Below are 23,297 nucleotides of genomic sequence, written 5' to 3'. Positions count from 1 at the left end.
TCAGTCCCGCAGCATTACCTGCCAGCAGCCTTCACCAGGTCAGGTCGTCTCTCTCTCTCTCTCTCTCTCTCTCTCTCTCTCTCGCTCTCTTTCTCTCTCTATTCGCGAGTGCGCGACGTGTCGGCGAAGTGCTTGCGATCTTCCACGAGCACGGCGAATTCCACGATGGTAACGAGTCCCTCGTTTGTACCCTCTCAAATCATTGTACCGTGCCCCTGTGCGATTGTTCGTACATGCGCAGGTACGTGGCCGTTGAAAACGACTCGTAAACTCGTATTGTTAAACGTCGAGAATAAATATTGTTAACGGTTATCGTGAGTGATTATTGTGTGCGCCTGTCATTCCTTTCCTCTCAAGCTGAAGCCCAAAAAGCTAATTTAGTGACGAGGCCCATCGTTATCTTTCAGAAGGACGAAAGAGCCTCCCTTACCTTCCCCTTTAAAAATAATTTGTGATACGACGCTTGGGCACGGGCCTTTGCATTGTTCGTGGAAATTACCATTCCCCATAACGCGTTAGATTTTTAATCATCAGTGTCACACGGAGGCTAATGTTCCTTCCCAATATCCCCTAAATGAAATCGGTTTAAAAAATAACCGGCGACAGATCCGTTAAACTAAAAGAAAGCGAAATAACGTAATGCGGCAAATAAAATCAAGATCGTTTATCACTAAAAAATTACATTCTTCGTTGGCCCGAAAGACTTGTGCACGCGTATAAGATTTACAATTTTACAATAATATGGGGAGAGAGAGATAAAATTCAAAATTCTGCTGTGAAGACTAACGCTCGACGCGAATGCACAAACGGTCGTGATTGACAAAATATTTCGCGTAGAAAAAGGGAGGTGCACGTACCTTGCGGTGCAGTTACAGTGATTAGCCATAATTGTTGTTGATAAATGAATTTTTCTCCTGGAAAGGCTGCGCTGGTTCTCCTCGCTACCAAATCGGCTGTTGCTGCATAATGCTGCTGCTGTGATTGCTGCTGCTTTTATTCTGTTTCCTCGCTATCACACTCTTGTACATACCAAAACCAATAAACTTTTTATTTTGGCGAACGGCAAAACTCGATTGAAGAATATTTTGGTGGTTTCCCGAACAACAGCTAAGGCTTAAGTGAAAATTGAACTCTCGCGCGCCCCCTCTCTCACTCTCTTAGACATTCGCTTTAGCATCGCGAGTGCTACCGAATTGCGAACGTATCGATTGATCGAATCGACTACCGTTGCAATATATATATAATAACATTATTCGTTTTATATATTAGCGTTTCTGGGCCCTATACCAATTGTGTATCTTAAATACACAATAAGTACTTACCCGGGTACTAGTGGCAGTGTCTAGTGATAGAGCATCTGCCTGCCGATCCAGAGGACGCGGGTTCCTTTCTCCGATTTATCCATTCGTTTTTTTTCGATAAAAATGTACCCTATTACGTTGAAAAAATTTAACACACATATATACACGATGAACGGAAAGCATGCGAACGCACGGGCATCGGATCAGAGAGCATAGTAGCTCAGTAGAGAAGGGGAGTACAATTAGAACGCACGGTCAACAAATTTAGTAAAGGGGGGAGGTGAGTTCGAGAGTGCTGAAGCATGACATAGAACGCACGTAAGAGAAGGGGAGGTGAGTTGACAGTACTGAGCTTAAGATGCACGGGCATCAGCTCAGGGAATCAGCTTAATGAGCTGATACCCCCTGAGCAGAGGGTCTCTCTTGTTTATCTACTTATGCAGAAATTAAAAATTTATATTATCCATTGCTAATAGTCCAAATTTTTATGGCAATTATTGTCATTAAATTCGAAATTATAGTCACCTAAAAATCATAGTGTTATAGTACGAGGATCGTCTGAAAAGTCCGTGCAAAAATAAAAACTGCTTGATTTTTTTTAATAAATCTTTTTTATTTTTCAACATAGTCTCCTTTTAGGCTTACATACTTCATCCAACGCTGCTCTAGTTTTTTAATCCCTTCCAAATAATAGGATTTGTCCAAGTCTGTAAAATAGGTATTCGTTTCTGCAATCACCTCCTCGTTTGAATAAAATCTTTTCCCCGTCAGCCATTTTTTCATATTAGAAAACAAATAGTAGTCCGACGGAGACAAGTCTGGAGAATAGGGGGGATGTGAAACGAGTTGGAACCCTATCTCCATCAGTTTTGCGGCCACAACTGCTGAGGCGTGAGCTGGCGCATTGTTGTGGTGGAAGAGAACTTTTTTGTGGGCTAATCGTGGACGTTTCTCTAGTAACTCGGTTTTCAAACGATCCAATAACGATGAATAATATTCGCCTGTAATGGTTTTACCCTTTTCCAGATAGTCGATGAAGATTATTCCTTGCGAATCCCAAAAAACAGTCGCCATAACCTTCCCGGCCGAAGGAATTGTCTTCGCTTTTTTCGGAGCAGATTCTCCCTTGGTAACCCATTGTTTAGACTGTTCTTTGGTCTCAGGAGTGTAGTGACGTATCCATGTTTCATCTACAGTGATGAAATGACGCTTAAAGTCTTGCGGATTTTGCTGGAACAGCTGCAAACCATTCTTGCAACACTTCACACGATCTCGTTTTTGGTCAATCGTGAGCAATCGCGGCACCCATCTAGCGGATAGCTTTTTCGTGTCCAAATGTTGGTGCAAAATATGATGTACCCGTTCGCTCGAGATGCCTACAGTACTAGCAATCTCACGCACCTTCACTCTTCTGTCAGCCATCACCGTATCATGGATTTTATAAATGATTTCTGAAGTGGTAACCCCGACAGGGCGTCCAGAACGTTCAGCGTCTTTTGTGCTCATATGGCCACTCCGAAAATTTTGAAACCACTTATAAACCATTATAATCGAAGGTGCACAATCACCATAATGTTTATCAAGCTTCTGTTTAATCTCCTGAGGCGTTTTGCCTTTGAAAAAGTAATGTTTAATCAATACACGAAATTCTTTTTCGTCCATTTTTTTACAACCACTCGATTTCTTTGATTGAAACGAATGTGAAACGCAAAGTAATTGGCCAATCTGGCTGAAACTTGGTGTGTGCTCTTCCAAGATATGCCACTAACTGAAAATAACCTTGATACGCACTAGTAGCGCCATCTCTCTGACTTTGCAAGGACTTTTCAAACGACCCTCATATAAGACAACATAAATGTTATTAAAATAAAATGCTATCAATTAAATTTATGTTGACTTATACTATAACACTATAAATTTTTAGATAACTATAATTTTAAATTTAATGACGATAATTGCCGTAAAAGTTTGGACTATTAGCAATGGATAATATAAATTTAAAATTTCTACATGTTGCGTTTGTATTTAAATTTACTGTTTTATGAATCTTTAATGTATCGTATCATTTATTTAAGTCGACATAAAGTATTTTTTGTATTAGTTGACAATTTAATAAAAGATCGAATGAGGCTGGTAGGCAAACCAGCGAAACGTTGTCATAATTAATTGACACCGCGCCTCGTCAGTTTCACAGTATTTTCTGACTCTAAATCCCATATGCCTTAGGTATTCAATACCGTGTATTGCCACCTCGAGGATGGACAATCCCTCTTAATTTTCCAGGTTTTTCCACGAGAAATGGGAAAATGTGATATGCAGATTCATAGTCAGGGACTTGGAAAATCCTTGGAAACCCACAAAAATATAATTTTTAGAGATATGCCATTTTATAAAAATTCGTTAATTTTCCGGGATAGGAACTTTTCCACGGAAAATTGAAAAATATGTCATGCTATTCATGATCACCGACATTGAAAACGTGTGAGAATCTTTCAGACTGCGTATTTCTTGCTTTCTAATGCCATTTTATGGTCCTGTAAGGACTGCAAGACCACTATCGGCGATTCTATCCTGTCGAAGAGGTCACGATTTTTTTCTCAGTGTGCAGAGTATATATGTAGCTTCTGGAAAATAGAAAAACATACTCAATCAAAATGCTTTGGTTAACTGCAATAAAATCTACTTGAATTGTTGTCTTGCTAAAAACGTGACTAAGTCCAAGAAAAATATTAAGATGAATGAGGGGATTCATTGTGCGACAGTGTCGGGTGTTTTTAGTCAGTATGAAGAAACAGATTCTTATCGTTGGAAACCTGGCCAAGGTCGACATAAAATAACTACGAATCTGAAAGACTGTAAATGAAGCTTTGCGCAATCCAATACAGATTGCACGACAAATTGGGAATAATGCTTTACTAGGCAGATAAATTTGTGCTCAGAAGATAAGGAGACGCCTTTACAGAAGAGGTTTAGGATCACAAGTTTATCTTAGAGTGCATATCTTAAGAGCGATTCATCGACGAGCTCATCTGAGCTACGCTCGCAATTATCAAAATTGGATAGCTACACAGTGGAGAAATATGTATTTTACAGAAAAAAATCCACATTTTACCTCAAGATTTTATCAGAGCACGCATTAATAATTAATATGCGAGAACGTTTAAGAGGGGTTGTTCGATGCTGAGGTGTTAATAGATAATATTAAATGCCTAAGGCATATAAGTTTTAAATTAGAGTCAGAAAATACTGTGGAAGAGACAAGTCACGGGGTTCTTAATTTAAGAAATAGTTTACATAATCTGCCCTTTTGACTAATGTTGGCGGTATTTACAAAAAACACAGGATTATATTCAAAATGGCATAACTCGGTAAAAAATCCAGTTTTTAAAAAAATATAGTTACTGGGCCTGATTATGACAAAAAAATATCACATTAACTAGCACGTATTAATATATTCTTTATATGAAAGTGCAGATAATTTTTCGTAATATGAAATAAAAATCAACTCAATGTAGCATACGAGGTCTGTCTGGAAAGTATCGGGCCTACCTTTATATTTTCGCTATATAAATATATTTATATTTATATAGCGTTATTCTTTATCATCTGGTGGGTGGCATCCTTCAAAGTAATCCCTACTTGATTGAATAACACGGTTCCATCGATGTTTCCACTTTTCAAAACAGTCCTGGAACTCATTTTTAGGGATAGCCTTAAGTACACTCGTCGCATTGTTTTCAACCGTTGTTTTGTCATCAAATCGGTGTCTTTTGAGTGGTTTTTTTAGTTTTGGAAACAGCCGAAAGTCACAAGGGGCTATGTCGGGACTGTATGGAGGTTGTCGAAGAAATGCGATATTGTGTTTGCTCAAAAACTGCTGCACAAGATTGGATGAATGCGCTGGCGCATTATCGTGATGGAGAAGCCAGTCACCACTTTTCCAAAAGTGCGGGCGTTTTCTTCTTACTGCATCACACAAACTTTTAAAAATTTGAACGTGATATTCTTTATTGATTGTCTGACCTGATGGTGCATATTCGTGATGTACAACACCTTCACAATCGAAAAAAACAATCAGCATTGACTTAACATTGCTCCGACTTTGACATGCTTTTTTTGGTCTTGGCGATTCAGAATGTTTCCACTGTGAAGATTGTTGTTTTGTTTCACGATCATAACCATAAACCCAATTTTGGGATGAGTTTCGCACACACACGTTTCATTCCTAAATTTTTGGTTAAAATTTCTGAAATGATAGTTTTTCGTATTCCAAGGTCTTCTTCTAATTCTGGCACAGTCATACAACGATCTTGTTCGATTGCAAGTCGTACCCGCTCAATATTATCTGCGGTTTTTGTCGTCGAAGGTCGGCCGGAACGAGAATCACTATCGACAGAAGTGCGACCATTCATGAACCGTTTATACCACTCTTTTATTCGTGTTTTGCTCATACACTCGCCCCCGAAGGTCTTTTGCATCATGTCAACAGTTTCCGAACTCGTTTTTCCGAATTGAAAGCAAAATTTGATGAAAATTAATTGCTCTTGTTTTTCAGTCATTTTTGACAATATCAAAATCCGACGAACGCGAAAAAGGCACTGGAAACAAAGACACGCTGCGCATGAACTATACGTCCGGCAGGTGTCAGTAAGTAACCAATAGATTCGTGAGGCTTTACTGTTGACGTTTCTGTACGGTAGAGGTCGCTCGAACACTATGGTGCGAAGATATAAACGTAGGCCCGATTCTTTCCGGACAGACCTCATACATAACACACGAAACTCGGACAGAAGAGGCAGCAAATTATGGGTGCAATGACCGACGGTGATTACGAATTAAATAGCTTAAAAAAATGTAAATAGAGCGCACATAAGTAAAAATATATTTAAGAGTAACTAAACTTGGCCGCGCACTCTTATTCTGGCTGTTCCACTTATTTGAACTGACGATCTCTGCTAATATACGAATTTACCTCGTCGCTAAAGTAGAGAAATCACATCAGGAACTTCGAAACCTGATTCTTTCTGGGCCATAGTAGAGTCAGATAGAGTATTGATGTTTCAATGTGCTACCTTGACTAGTTGAGCGTACGAGCTCAATATTAAAAAAACAGAATAATTTTCCCTTCCTAAATCGATTGAAGAATTCTCGAGACGATATGACAAAGCTGTGTACTCGTACGACGAAAACCTCTTAATATCCTTATTAAGCGAAAGAGCATTGGGTTCGAAAAGCCCTGACCTGCTGAAAAATCATATCAATACCATGAATAACGATGGAATTACAAGCATTTCAAAAATGGAAATTTTTCAATGAATAATTTTGTTGCGATAATTTTGATGCATACTGTATAATCTATTTGAATCATATCTTGAATAACAATAATATATGATTTAATCATAAATAATTTAGAATTGTGATTTGTAGGGTAATGAAAATTTGGTTTTACCACTAGTGGTTATGGGAATCATTTCCGTAATAGGAGGAATATCTGCCTTAAGATTACCTGAAACCTTACACCAACGTTTACCCGAAACTATTGAAGAAGGAGAAATCTTTGGATCTAATTGGACGTGGAAGAATTGTTTTCATATTAAAACAGACAAGTATGTATCGTACGATATTATTGATGAAATTATTTACGTTTTGAAAACTCAATAAAAAAAAATAATTATTGTAAAGAATTATAAAAAAACTACTGCTTTGAAAAATTATGAAAACAATTGATCCAAGTAATTCAAATCTTCAAATACGCTTGAAAGATTGAAATTGATTGTTCTTTGGTAGTAACGATCAATATTTCTAAGCTCTAGTTTGAATTTTTATTTATTTATACATCTTGTGGAAAAACAAATATCTCTTACATACAACTGTATGAAAAGTAAATATAAATATGTAAATAATCTCTTACATGCAAAGTATCCGACCAACCATAATTTTTCGATTTGTTAAGATATGAAGAATTCACAACAAAAGGTCAAATATACCATCTTAATTTTCACCATATACAGGGTGGACCATTTTAAGTGAGCCAGTACGTTTTATCGGAAACTAGTGGGGATAGCGAAAAATGTTTCAAACAAAAGTTGTCCAACTTGGAGGGGGACATACCCTCATGACCTTGCCTGTGACCTTGGAGGTCAGGTTCAAAATTATTTCAAGGTCAACTTTGTATTTTTAAACGGGGCCCCTCATTTTGACCCCGGATTCGGAAAGACCGGAAATTCTACTTAACGTCTTGTTTAGCCGTCACGTGTGCGGTCTATGTTGCCCTGTTTATTCATGGTCGTAATGTGATGAAGAAGATAAGTGATTAAAGTATTTTAGATTTACTATTTATTTACCAAATTAATCAATTGTTAATTATATGTGAAATATTTTACAGTAAGTGTTCAAAGACATTTCCTTCTCCTTGAATGCATAATTCAATTCTCCGATGAAAATTATCTACTGTCCTTAGTAGTACATCCTGCGGTATGTTCTGACATGTGATCCTGATCCTATCCATCATGTCTTCTCGGGTAGTTGGTTGTTCTTGATAAACGACATTCTTCAAGTATCCCTATAAGTAAAAGTCAGGAGATGTCAAGTCGGGAGATCGTGGTGGCCATGCAACTGGTCCACCGCAACCGATCCATCTACCATTGAATCTGTTGTCCAGGTAAGCTCTAACATTTCTGTGAAAATGCGCAGGAGCTCCATCTAACTGCATCCACATTCTCAGTCTTGTTTGGAGGTCAACTTCTTCCAGTAGTGCATCTACTTCATTTTGTAAAAATCGAGAAAAGTTTTCCCCATTGACATTTTCCTCAAAAAAGTAAGGTCCAATCACATGTCCATTGATAATGCCACACCACACGTTGACGCTCCAACGATGCTGATGATCTATGTGTCGATGCCAATGAGGATTTTCAGCTGACCAATAATGACAGTTGTGCCTGTTTAGCTCCCCATTATTTTTGAATGTAGCTTCGTCAGAGAACATGACATTACGGAATAAAGTTCTGTCGTTTTGAATCATTTCTCTTGCCCAACGACAAAACTCCAGTCGTCTTTCCATGTCATCTGGTGTGATGGCTTGAGTGAGAGTGATGTGATATGGTCGGAATTTTTGGCTTCTCAAAATTCTCAAGACAGTTTGTTTTGGTATGCCAGTTTCTCTTTGAATTTGTAATGTACTAATATGAGGATTGTCATGAATAATTGCCAATATCACAAGCACACGAACATCATTCTCATCGTAAGTATAATGTCTTCGCGTACGAAATAAATGTCCTTGTTGAGCTTTCACATGAACCCTTCGAATGGTGTTACGATTAGGGTGTCTTCGGTACGGGAAACGTTCTTGATAAAGTCTTGCAGCTCTACGATAATTCCCTCCGGCTAGACCAAGAATAATAATCATGTCAACACGTTCACGCGCAGTATAATCCGGCATACTCCGAAACAAAAGACTTTTGATTTAATTTTTAATAAAAATTTGTAACAAAAAAATTCTCTTCAATGAACACAAAATCTTTATTCAGTGAAATAAACGAATAAACTAAACTGCTGTATTAAAAAATAATTTTTGTTTTGGGAAAATGAAGAGATTCGATAAGCCAAACCATACAATGACAGATATTCTATCTTCACGGTAAATGTTACTTTTATGGGGTAAAATGGATGGTTAAGCTAGAAAAGCATACGGCTTTGCGCTAGCATATGATAAAAGGGGCGAATCAACGCTTTCCGAATCCGGGGTCAAAATGAGGGGCCCCGTTTAAAAAAACAAAGTTGACCTTGAAATAATCTTGAACCTGACCTCCAAGGTCACAGACAAGGTCATAAGGGTATGTCCTCAAGTTGAGCAACTTTTGTATGAAACTATTTTTCGTAAATCTTACACTCGTAAAAAAATAAAAATGACCTTCAAATAACCTTGAGGGTCACCCCAGACCCCACGTATAATAGGTCATCTGAACGTAGAATTTCCCGTTCTTTCCAAATCCAGGGTCAAAAATAGGGGGTCCCGATTAAGAAAACAAAGTTGACCTTGAAATGACCTTGAACCTTACATCCAAGGATACAGGCAAGGTCATGAGGGTATGTCTCCCTCCAAGTTGGACAACTTTTGTTTGAAACATTTTTCGCTATCCCCACTAGTTTCCGAGAAAACGTACTGGCTCACTTAAAATGGTCCACCCTGTATATACGTATATATAAGGTGGCTTATTTTAATTTATCCACCCAAATTGCTCTGTTCCTAAGCGCGGTATGAAAAAAAAGTTTACACAAGTTATTCGTGGTGAAGAGGGCTACCCTCTGGTGTAATTTATTTTAACCATGAACTTTATTTTTAAAATCATTTGAAGGATCAAATCTCTTTTTTTAATAGAAACCACTATTTTTGTCACCGAATCTGAAAAGAAAGCGAAATATTACGTCTAAAACAATATTCAACAGTAATCAAAATATTTTTTATTGCCTTTAGAACATTTCAAGGTCAAATATTGATAAACCTATAATTTGAAACTCCAACTTTTGACCCTGGAATCAGAAAGAGTTACGGTATAAATAATATTTCAAGTTTGTTTTGTCTTGAATGGACCTAGAGAAGGTCATTTCAAGATCAAATAATAAAAAATGCTTATGCTATCTTTAGCGTTACCAAGGAACAACGACGCGGTCGTAATAGGATTGGGTTCCTTCTGAGGTGCTTGAATTTAAGTAAGTCTGCTTACCTCTCACTGTTTTAAGTACGAAGCAAATATTCAAAGTTACCTCCATTTATTTGTAGGCACAAAGTTGAGTGCCGTTGAAAATTGCGTAAAGTGTCTGTCTCAAAATTGCTGCACATGCTTGACGAATGCGACTTTGCATGTTTTCTTTAGTTGTGGGCCGCTCCTCAAAAACAACAATTTTCAGAATGACTCACAAATATCTGAAAATATTATATCAGATGGGTTAAAAGACCAATTAACTGGTCCTCCTCTACCGATCCATTGTTCATGGTAATTCTGATTCCGAAATTCTCGGAAAATTTATTTTCTAATAATTCTGGTAACTGATCTCTTAATAACTACAAATAGCTGTCTCTATCAACATTCTGCTCAGAAAAGTAAAGAACAATCAAATATCCATAATAATCAGCCGTTATGAAAATTAAAAGTTTAAATAGCACTCTTAAGTTTCAATTAATATGATTTTTTTTTCAGGAGAGTATGAATCCATTTACGAACAACTGTCGGAAACCCGCCAAGTGTGGGACTCAGTAGCTTAGGCCACCAATACTCACCAAAGGTATCTTTCCTTGTTTGCACCACAACCAGCCCGGAACTGTTTATCACATTACTTCAGACTGGACGGCTGTCATTGCGTGTCCAAGCATCCATTCATCCCTTTAATACTCATTCATTCCCAAATAGGCGCTTAAGTTTTCTCATTCATTCAATTTTTCAAGCATCCATTTCAACTCCGAAGGAGTCTGTTGAGTGGTATGCGTGGTGCCCTCCTCGTCAGGTGTCTGTCGGTTTCCGGCATTCACATTCACCTTCGGCGTTTGCCGTGTGGCAGCAACGTCTAGGAGCGCTTTCCTTCTTTCGACATCTACCTGATCTGGGCTTGGAGTCTGTTTTAGCCATACCTTTTATGTCCTGAAGTTTCTTCCATTACATTCGCTCGTCTTTTCGTTACGTTAGTCTTTTGTCCGATCCATCGCATTCGCTTCAGTTCATACATACAAACTTCTACAGCCTCATATATCTCAGCCATACCGTTCGTAATCACGCGACTCACGTTTCTTTGGAAGTTCGTCTTTTCCGTCATTTGTCCTAGGACCCTGTGTATGGTGAGCAGTTGCTCTCGCATCTTACTCTCCACAGCGACCCAGGATTCTGGCGTCATCGACCCTGTCCTTCTTCCTGTTGTAATTACCCGTCCACCAGCCAGGTTTCCTACTGGTGTAACGGGGCAGCCGGGCAAATCCAGTGACTCTCCTGAGTCGATGGGCACAGGTGGCACTCTAGTACCTGCAAAATTTTCTCTGACTTTCGATTCCTTCATTCTATATGTGTTTTACATGTTAGTGGTCAGAACTAATTACCAGTTATAATGGGTCCTGAAATCTTTCCTTAGTAGATCCCTTGACCGAGCGTGCCTAGAGTCCGGTGGCTGATTAAATTTAACGCGTTTTGGGGAATTATCTTTTTAATAACTTCCAAGAACCATGCAATGGGCCAGTGCACAAGCGCCATGTCACAAATTATTTAAAGGGAAAGGTAAGAGTGCAGCGGTGACGATGGGCCTCGTTACGAAGTTAGCATTTTGGGCGTTGAATCGAGAGAAAGGGAATGGCGGGTGCACACAATGACCAGTCTCAATAATCTTTAACTATATTTATTACTCAACACTTTCACAATATAAACAGCGGCGACGCGGATTTACACGTCGTCTTCTGCCGCCGCATGCACCTGGCTCTTTTCCAAGTAGTCGATGTAGATGATTCCATAGCCAGCTGACTTTACTGTCTTTGCCTTCTTTGGGGCTGGTTCTCCTGCTGTAATCCATTGTTTGGTCTGTTCTTTTGTTTCAGGAGTATAGTGGTATACCCATGTTTCGTCTACAGTTACGAGTCGACGCCAAAAGTCTTCCGGATTACGACGTATGTGTGGCAAAAGAGCCTCAGAGGTGACCACACGGGTTCGTTTGTTTTCAACAGTGAGCAAATGCGCCACCCATCTTGCTGATATTTTTTTCATCCCCAATTTTTCTTGCAAAATTGAAATGATTGTACCGTTTGATACTCCTGTGGCCTCCACTAATTCTCACAATTTTAATCTTCTATCACTCAACACCATATCGTGGATTTTGTTGACCATTTCGGGCGTACTCACTTCTACGGAGCGTCCTGAACGAGGTTCATCTTTTGTTATTGTACGGCCGCGTTTAAATTCATTTACCCAGTTATAAACAGTCTTAAACACAGGAACAGACTTGCCATGAACGGCGTTCAACTCAACTATGATTTCTTTTGGTGTAAGGCCTTTCAAATAAAAATGTTTTATCATCGCTCGATACTCTGTTTTTTCCATTTTTCAAATAAACCAATAACGTTTAGTTCAACCAACGCTCACAAAAAAACGACTTAATAAATCAAGCTGAAACTTTGTACAATATCTAGTTAGTAGTATTGCTTGCCAAAAACATCATAATTTAAGCGTGATGAGCGCCATCTCTTGGATTTTGTAAAGACTTATTAACCCCCCTCGTACTATGTTCCTTGGCGCAGGGTAATCCAGGATCGGCTGAATCCTTTCGGTGGAAAAGAAGTCCGACTTTTCTAAGTTTATCTCCAGGCTTACCTCTACTAACTTACGCAACACTCGACCTAACCAAACCATATGATCCTCTAAATTCGCACTCACTACCAATAAATCGGCCATATACCAAAATACGTTCGGCGAGTACTATGGGCCAAGCAAAGCATCCATAAATCGTATAAACGTTGCAGAGGAATTTACCAGACTGAACAGCATTCTCTCGAATTCCCAAAGTCCCGATCCCGATACTACGAATGTAATATACTGTTTGCTCCTTTCCTTTAACGGGATCTGCATAAATGTTGACCGTAAATCAATGTTTGAGAGAAAAACCGCCCCGCGCAGCCGGTCTCAAATCGAATCGAGGTTAGGCATCGGATATGCATCGACTTTAGTTACCTTATTGACCGGACGGATGACACTAATGATTAAATTTAACGTGTTTTGAGGAATTATCTTTTTAATAACTCCAACGAGCCATGCAATGGGACTGTATCCAAGAGCCGTGTCATAAATTATTTAAAGGGGAAGGTAAGGGAGGCTCTTTCTCTCCTCTGCAGCAGTGATGATGGACCTCGTCACGAAGTTGACGTTCTGCGCGTTGAATCGAGAGGAAGGGAATAGTGGGGGGCACATAATTACCACTCTCATTATTCTTTAACTATATTTATTACACAACACTTTCACAATATAAAGAGCGGCGTGCTTTCGATGATGCGGACAGACGCACGGGGATACGGTACAATAATTAAGGGGAATTCAAAGGATGGTCTCGCTTTTTTAGCCGTTTTCTGTGTGCTCGCAGACAATCGCGAGCACCTCGCTGACGCGTCGCGCACTCGCGAATACATATATATATATATATAGAGAGAGAGACGACCTGACCTGATGAAGGCTGCTCGCAGAAAATGCTGAAGGCAGGATGGCGGCAGGTTCAGGTGAATTCCACTATGCCTTGGGCGTCGCTGGCAATTCTTTCTTGGCTGCAATCTGCTCGGCACAATTGATCCTTTTCCCTCAAGATCTCGGCTCGAACTCTCTCCCGAACCGTTCGTACGTCAGCTCGAGCAACGCCGGCGGCTTCGCTCTCGCGAGTGGATCGCCGCGGGTCGCTCGCGCTCGCTTACTTGCTATACGCGACGCTTTAATCTCTCTCTCTTATTTTTGCCGCAGCCGCGCTCGCTCCATATTGGCTTCCGGCCATGATGATGTACGGCACAGATATTGGTCTTGAAATAAAGCGGTGCGAGCATGGGTATCGGTTCGTAATTTCCACCACACTCGCCAGGGCAACAGCGAAGAAGCGAGCTGCGAGAGAAAGAGAGAGAGCGAGCCAGACAGGGCCGGCTATTCTAGCCAGGGTCCTGTTACAACTGTACAGGAAGCCCAACAAATAGTCAGCTTGTTGCCTGGCAAGATATTGCCGCGGCAATGGCGCGAACACTAGCACAAAGGACCATCGCAATAGTAGGCGGATGAACACCTAACTATTGTGGTACCTGTAACGGGCGAGAGCAATCGCGACATCTGAGAGAGAGAGAAAATTCTAGAAGAGCACTTGACCTTGAAACTGTTGCAGCTCCTAGATGAGCAGGAAGCGGTGTGCCATCTTTCTCACAGGCACTTTCGTCTTCCACCGAGCAGCTTTCTCGCCGAATTCTTGCTCCTCGTACTCAGTTCTTCTTGGACGACCTGCGCTGTACTCCTTTCTTGCACTCCCTTGGCCGTTGGCATCCTCCCTTGACTATCTCAGTCTTCCTCCTTGCATCATACTTAACTCTTGATCTTGACTTTCCGACTGCCTTTCCTTCCGGCCTCGACTGCCTGTACGTAACACCTCGATTCCTTCTTCCTAACTATCGCTCAACTCTTTTTGCCTTGACGCCCGATGCATCCCCTCTTGACCTAATTTCGCGGCGGCACGCGACGCCACTAATCGGTCGCGCGCCTGCCATGAACCATTGCCCAATACCGGGACTTATCCCTTATATATCTCTCTCTCTCTTTTTCTTCGCTCTCTCTTTTTCTCACTCGCTGTCGCCCTCCCTGGCTCCACTCTCGGCTCACTGATCATTATTGGCCGCTGAAAGAAAAGAATCCGCATTAGAATCATTCTAGAATGCGCCCAACGTCGGAGGATAAGCTAGCCGAGAGCAGAGGAAGGGGAGGGAGCCGCGCACGACAAAATGTCATCGTATGCTCCCGTCATACCCTCTCCCAAGGCTAAAATTCACACCTGCGAACAGCCTGACTCTCTCAACCCTTCCCTCTCGACTGGCAATCAGCAACTCTACACGGTCGCTACTATTCTTATCAAAATTCCTTAAATATAACTTATTTACTACTTATGTCTGATTTGGCATCAAATGGAATGTAATTAAAGGCAAATCAACGAACAAACTAAAACCTCTAGGATGTAAACGCGAATTTCCGTTACCGCACATAAACTAGATAAAGAGACCTCACCTTTCTATCTTCTGCTTCATCACTTCCAAATACCGGAGCCTGAGAGCCCTGAGCTCGGCTATCCTCGAAGGAAAAAAGCTACTACCGAGGAGAAGACTTGTCCCACGGCTTTCATGACTATCGGCAGTCCAGCCTCGGCCATTTCGCGCAACGTCGTTGCTGCAGTTCGATGCAGTTCATGGTGTATCTGCCTCTGTATTTGCAACTATTTACAATTGGGTAAATGAATTTAAACGTGGCCGTACATTGACTGTAGATGGGCATCGTTCAGGCCGTCCTGTAGACGTGAGCACTCCGAAAATGATCAATAAAATCCACGACATGATGTTGAGTGACTGGAGAATAAAATTGCGCGAAATAGTTGAGGCCACAGGGGTTTCAAAAAGTACAGTCATTTCGATTTTTCATGAGAAAATGGACATGAAAACAATTTCGGCAACATAGGTGCCGCGTTTGCTCTCACATCAGTCGAGAACAGACGCAGTCGAGTGATAGTTGTTGAAGCACTCTTGGTGCGCATCCATCGTAATCTAGAATACTTTCTGTTCCGATTCATAACTATATACTAAACGTGGATACACCATTACACTCCTGAGACGAAAGAAATGTCAAAACAGTGGATTGTGAAATAAGTAAGGGCTATAAGGGTTCTAAGCCAGTTACCGTGCGAGATTTATTTCCTTCCTTACCAGCATTTGGTAACGTTATCAATCCAATGTTACTGACTTATGGGGTGTTTTATCGGCAGTTTTTTTATCGACGATCGACCTGTTGATAATACTATCAACCTACTGATCAATATTATCAATTTTTACCAAGTTTTGTAAGACTGCGTTTGAATTATCTCTTGATCGTTTAAGAATAAGTTTATACTTTACATTCACAACAATTTTGTGATAGTCTTCAGCAAATCCTAAAATCATGGAAAGTAGTATTGACACATCAAAGTAACCATTGTTGGCAGTTATTGTCTTAGTTTCTTCAATATCAAGTCATCCAGCATTTTTGAGGAATGTACTTTGATTTTGATTCAATAAAACCAAACCTTTCGTAGTACTCGTCAATTTCAACATTTTTACATTTGTCTATCTCATTGGCATTAATTTCATAGCGGATATCTTGAAATAGGTGACATGTAGCATTACTTATGAACTTTGTCTCAGTAACAGCATTACCACCTAATGTTCTTATTTTTCCAACAATGTGTAGAGAACTTTTTGATGGTAAGAGACATAAATCTTGATGTTGTACTAATATATGAATTTCATCGCTATTATTAAATGTTTGTGAATTGTAAGGTTGATGTGTATGAACTTCATAGTGAGCTATGGATTCATCAAAGACTATAAGTGCTTGCACAGTAAGTATTTCTTTCATATTTGAAATGACAACAACATACAAATATACCCGTTAATTTTTCAAACTGTTGAAGTTTTTTTCTTTTCTTTTTATTGCGACGTTTCGAACGATCTTCAGCGCGAGGCTTTTCAGGAACTGAATATTTCGACATGTTAGACCTTTCACTATCCGTCGATGACTGACTTTTTGAGCGCATGTCGGTGTTGTTATATAGCCACTCCCTACTTTAGCATTATAAACTATTCCCATTATACTCTCTTTATATGTAAACGAATCGTGATTACTTCTCCACGAAAGTTTATTCAATTACCTTTCTGGTCAATTAGTCGTAGCTGTAAATAATCAATAACTCTAATAGCTAGAAGTAAATATACACGTTGATTCTGAAACATTGGATGAAACTTATATCACTGGATTCATCTTGAAAAATTATTCATGATAAAATTATTTAAAAACTTTTTTTGGTAATTAGGTATTGAGATAATCTACTTTAAAGAGTAGCCATTCAGCGGCTGGCTTTAGAATTTAGAACGCAGCTTGGCGAGCGCGGAGCGGCGTGAGAGCCGACATGCGCGCGCCGCAGTCAACTGAAAACGGTACTCAACTACATTTATGCGCGTAATGAATTTTGCTTGCTAACTGCAATTTTCGATAATTCAACAATTACTTAAATTTACTTGAATTATTTTATTCGACATCAAGTGACGAATTGAGATGATGAATTTAAGTGAGTCGAAAATACTAGTGTTTTTAAAAATTATGCTACATCGTGGAATACAAACTACGCTATTCATAGACAATTTGGAAAAATATCACATATTTTTTCTTTTGTTATTTGCTAATGATTATAAAAATACTTTCAATAAATGGTTCAAACATTTTTTATTTCTAAAAATATTTGGTGTTATTTTTAATCATGATGTTCTAATAATAAAATAATGCACAAAAATAAACCAAAAGCACAATTTAATGAATAAAATTAAATTAAATGCACTAGCTTGCTTTCTCGAGCGTGCGTAAATCGAGTCTTCACCCACGGAACATCGAATAAATACAATAACAGTACTGCTAACGAATATCATATTTAGTGAGCAATATGACAATAGTATATACATACTATACTTTATTCACGCGTACGATTCACACGTGTGTATAAATTCTATGGTGTGAATTGTGAATGAGTAACTAAAATTACAACTCGCTTTATTCTTGATACGGGTGTGTTAGTAAGCACAATTACTGGAGTAAAGGTAAGTAAAACATTATTTTAAGTAAAGATTACTTTAGAAAAAAAAGCTTAGTTCGTTTTTACATAAATTATGTTATTTTATAACTTTTTTTATTCTTGTCTAACGTAGCATCAATACTAATCAATACTACTATCAATTCTAATGTATTAAAATAATGCATGCTATAACTCACAGACAAATGCAGTCAGTCCTGTTCTAATTATTCATTTGTTTAAAATTTTTGTTTTCGTTTATTAATTTATCGCGTGAACATGTTACTATCCGTGGTCATGGTGTGCGTTCAATATACCGCCGCGGAATATACCTATATGGTATTATGTCTTGGTTGAGCGGAAGGTAATTGCGAAGAGGCAAAAACTCGTGGAAAAGTCATGGAAAAGTCGTGGAAAAGTCGTAGATATGTCATAGAAAAGTTGTAGAAAAGTCGTACAAAAGTCGTAGAAAATTCATAAAATAGTAAGAAATCAATTTAAATAAATAGCGCTCAATAAAATAAATAAAACTTTATTGAATGAACAAAGAAAGAAAGAAACAAACAAACAAATCTGTAACTAAAAAATTATTTTTTATTTCTTATAGCATTGTCGCATAATTGTGTCAGCACAACCCTATACGTTGCTGCCAACATCTTTTCCGCCTCACAAACCTTTTCGTTAACCAACTCTGGAACATAAGAAAAGGAAGAATGATGTTTTTTAATAATATTATTTTATAAGTTATTTATTTACCTAATACTCCGTCGTAAATAACTTTGGGAATCGCCATCGTGCCGGCTTTCCCAGTTGGAGTCATACGACGGAGCTTATCCTTCTCGATTAATAATTTCATTAATTTGTTGACCATCTTTTGGCTGTTGTATTTATATTTCGCGGTTATGTTTTTCAACTCAATTTGGACAACATAAACTGCGCAATCATTGCAAAGCCGTAACTATAACAATAATAAATAATACATTCTGTTACAATATAGTACATACTATTCTATCAATATCAGTTGAATGTGCAAACGTATGTATGAATGCCTAAGTGTATAGGCGCGTATGCGTGACGGTATATGCGCGTGTGTACGAGCTTGAAAACGTGCGCGGATCCGTATGCAAGGGTGTTTGGTATGTGAACTTACAAGCGTGCGTAAGAATATGTATGTATACGAGCACGTGCGAGTGTATATGCTGTGTATGAGCTTGCGCCTTAATACCTTTCCATTTCCGGGTTCCACTCCAGCAAAATTCTTCCTTAAAATCCTTCTTAAAATTGTCTTCTCTTCATTATATTTCGGTCTTACAATAAAAATCTCAATTACAAGTTTCAATTTTTTAATATAATTCTTTAATATAATTTAATAATATAATATAATTTTTTAATTTTAATAAGTGCATGGTTCGCGCGCGTACGAGTGTACGCGTGTGCGTGGTTGTATGCGAGCTTACAAGCACGTGTGTCCTACGCATTGTGCGCAAGTATGTTTGTATTTACTTACCGTTCATTGCCACCAAATCTATATCGAACCGTTTCTGCCCGAAGTTAGCTTCGTATTTCTCGTTGATACATCATATATGATTTGACGCCACAACACTAAATTCTACCTGGTCATACGACTTCCACAACACCAAGGAGAACATTTCGATGTCAGTGAATGCAATACACTAATCACGTTTTGTCAATTTTAGATTGGATAAATAGTGTGAAGTTACCGTTACTGGTAATTCGTTAATCTTTTACACCGCATTCGAATTTCATTAATGTTTCTATCAATTTCGTATTTACTCGTTAGCTTACATTCATATTTATTTCACTCGGCTTTTTCCATGATTTCTTATTAAAATTAAACATAATTTTTGTTATGCAAAGATTAAATCAATTTATTGTTGTCATTTGCGATGAGTATAACATTATCAAAAAATTGCTACAATATGCAGTCAGTAATGTAGTACGCAGTAGGAATCGAACAGAGCAACGCTATCACGTGGATTAGTATACGCGCGTCAATTTGCCTACTCCGTCATCATCGGCCGTCGCGCGGTCCGTCGGCCGTACTCAGCCGTTCATTGGTTAACATTGAATCGCGATTATCTATCTAAATATAAAGAAAAAATTAATTGTGCCATCTTATTCAATTTTTTAAGTCAAATCCAATAGTACCAAACTCTTGAATCAAACTTTAGGCGCGATTTTCTCGGGAAAAGTGTGTGAATTTAAAAAAAAAACAGTTTCTTAACAGCCCCCTGAATATTGGTTGAGATCAAGAAAACGCTATCGGAAATTCGGGGAATTGAAGGGTGAAAGGCGCCTTTGGGGGATACAAATTGCCAAAATGGTGGTTTCAAAAATTGTAAAAAGTAAACGAGTAGGACCATTTAACCCTTTGAAGCACAGTGTCCATCCTGATGGACACATTGATTTATTGCTTCTTTTGCCATTTTAGAGCAACATTATGGATTTCAACAGGGTCTTTTGCATTCTTTCAGTTCATTAATAGTTCAAAAACATAATTTTGCAGTTGAAATCAATATATTGGGATATTTTTTAATATTTTTAAATGAACAAAGAAGAAAAAAATTGAATTTTTGGGGAGAAATTCATTATTGACGCGAATAATGAGAGTATCCCTTTCAAATTTGTTATACAAAGGTTTTTGGGGTCGCTGAATAATAATTTGACATCAGATTTCAAAAATTGTGTATCCAAGATGGTGGATCTAAAATGGCGGGCAAGAAGATTTCCTATATTGATACCAATACTCTAAAATTCATATCTAAAGGGTTTTAGGGGTCGCAGATAACGATTCTGATATCAGGTTTCCGAAATAATGCTTTCAAAATGTATATTTATGTATATTTTTATATTGGCTTGAATATTCTCAAACTCATATCTAAAGTTTCTCAATCTCAGTGATAATCAATATCATACTAGTTTTCCGAAATTCTGCAGCCAAGATGGCCAAAGGATATGATTGATGCACATGCTTATTTGCATGACTTGAAAGTATAATATCTCAGAATAGTGGATACTTCTTTCACTCATTCTCGGCATTACCCGGAGCTTACAACGAGGACGTGATGAGTTCAAGCTCCATTTACGTTTTTTTTGTATTTTTCATATTTTATATTTTTTTTGTATTTTTTATATTTTATATATTTTTTTTATTTTTTATATTTTATATTATTTTTTATTTTTTATATATTATTTTCTGCATTTTTTATGTTTCATTTTCAGGGTTTTTATTTCCTCTTTTCCTCCATTCTTCCTGTAGGAGGATCCCCTTTGCATTATCAATAAATTTGTACTGTAATATTGTTACTGAGTATTCTTTGAAATTAGACATAAAAACATGTTCTTCATACAACCAGAGCAACAAAACTCATTACTGTCTATATGTGATGTTTTTAAAAACAATTTCTTTCCGGTAAAAGACACAGAGGAACATTACAAGTACTACAAATCCATCTCGTCTTCTGTGGCTTATCTCTTGTAGAACAGTGGTTACATCTTTTATATGTATCTGAGACTTGTGGCATGTGAGCAGCATTAGAAAGTCTCTTTTCATCAGGTCCTTTTATTTTTGCATGGCTTGGAGTATTTGGTGCCGTTCTTTTCCTACCTTTTGGAGTTGGGATCTTATGTACCACCAATTGTTCTACCAATCTCATTCGGAATTTTTTCAATGACAAAAGTGGTTTGATTTGTTTTTCCTTGTACAAAATGAATCCGTTACATATGCAGAGATCGATGAAGTGCCAAAAAATTCTAAACCACCATTTTTTGGACTTACGATCAATCTGGTAAGTAGATATTGCACGATCCGCATAGTCGACATATCCCATGTGTGTGTTATAGTCTGAACACAAGACAGGACTGTTGACAGGAGTTAGAGTACCATCTTTTTGCCTCCGATTCACAACCGTTACTTCGGTAGGATTGTGAAAATTGGATAAAAAGTATACTGGTTTTTTATCCATCCACTTTATCCATGTGAGTCCTGATGTCGAGGTCTTGTATTCGTACTCTCCAATAACCATTTTTTATCAGACTTATCACTTTTGGGGAGATTCGCGCGATTAGATCGTACTATGCCACATGCAAGGATGTTATCCTGTTTTAGAGATATTAGAAGCTCTACTCCTGTGAAAAAATTATCAAAATACACCTGGTGATTATGACCAACAAAGTCACGTGTAAGATCACGAACCACACGTGCTCCTAATTGTTTTTCAGGACTATCTGTTTTGCCTGTGTAGATCTGAAATTGACAAACAAATCCCGATTCATCTGCTCGGGTCCAAACTTTGTAACCACGTTTAGTTGGCTTGGCTGGCATATATTGTTTCATGCTACTCCTCCCCTTGAACTTGATCGTTGATTCATCAATAGCTTGGTGATTGCTTGGTTTCCAGCATTCTCTGAATGTTTCAGAAAGAGTGTCGAGAAGAGGTCTTAGTTTATACAATTTATCGTATTCTGGATCTCCTTTTGCTGGTTCTTTTGAATTATCATTGATATGCAAATGAGACAAAAAAAATCCGAAGCGATTCACAGTCATCAGTGAAGAAATATATGAATCATGGAATTGAGGGCTATTAGACCAATAATCCCGATACGAAGGTAACTTCTTGTAACCCATATGGGTATTGATCGCTATGAAAATTTTCAACTCATCTTTGGTGATAAGATCTCCTTTTGACTTCTTTTGAGAAATAAACAAATTTGTTTGCTCTACAATAACATCTAATAGAGACTCAGGGAACAAACAAAGAAATATATCCTTTGGAGAAGACGCTGAGTCAGGGATGATGGGTCCGTGACTCCTACTGAAAGGTAAATCAGTCTTTGGAATACTCGTCGATCTCCAAATTTCACTTTTATTTGAATCTGTAGTGGTTGTTTCGTCGTCAATTTCTTCTTCGTGTGCCTCATCTTCGAGAAGATTGTTGATTGAAGGGGCAACATGATCTACTCTGCGATCCAATACCTCATCTTCATCATTAGAATCGCACAACCCATCAACAGACTCTGAATCACTAGGAATTTCATTCACAATTCGCCTTCTTCTCCCCATAGTTACAAAATAAATCTCTTCTAAATTTGTTGATATAAAAAATATGAAAATTGAAGAGTACTACGTAAAAATTGATTCCTAATTGGCGGGAAAAAATGCCCGCAAAACAAGAATATTATGAACATAAATATACAAAACGCCTATTTGCTCTTCAACTAATATAGTGAATCCACTCCGGTCTGTTAGTCAATGAGTGTCAACAAATATATGGATGACTCCAGAAGCAAAGAGCCGATCTTTATTTATTTTTCGTAGGTCGGGGGGTTGAGGGCCTTTTGGCGATTTGTATGAGCACCAAACACTTTGTATTGAATGTACTCTCCATGGGTCTGAGGGCCATATATATATATATATTTTTTTTTTTAAGAGATTCATTCACCTAATCAGAAAACAAAATACTAGATTATTTGAAACAGAATACTAAATTATATTATCAGATTTGTTATCAGTACGACCGAAAACCCTTAGAAATTACGTTTCATGAAAATGAAGTCCCTAAAAATGAAATTTGATATCCGAATTTTTGGATCCGCCATTTTGGATATATTATTTCGGAAATCTGATAT

At 38.2% G+C, this 23,297-nt stretch overlaps 1 protein-coding gene across 2 annotated transcripts in view; it reads left to right on the top strand.

The window, feature by feature from the left end:
• LOC131672648 (carcinine transporter) overlaps nucleotides 1-23,297 on the top strand; it is a 1,420,696-nt gene that overhangs the window by 1,213,139 nt on the left and 184,260 nt on the right. For both annotated transcript variants that reach the window (XM_058950032.1, XM_058950041.1), the window contains exon 10: nucleotides 6,729-6,907. In XM_058950032.1, coding sequence (XP_058806015.1) covers nucleotides 6,729-6,907 — 179 coding nt within the window. The remainder of the gene's footprint in view (nucleotides 1-6,728; nucleotides 6,908-23,297) is intronic.

The sequence above is a fragment of the Phymastichus coffea genome, unplaced genomic scaffold (genome assembly GCF_024137745.1).
Source record: "Phymastichus coffea isolate CEN01 unplaced genomic scaffold, Cenicafe_Pcof_1.1 PCOF00012, whole genome shotgun sequence".
In the NCBI taxonomy this organism is placed as follows: Eukaryota; Metazoa; Arthropoda; class Insecta; order Hymenoptera; family Eulophidae; genus Phymastichus; species Phymastichus coffea.
This window is presented reverse-complemented; position numbering and strand designations above follow the sequence as displayed.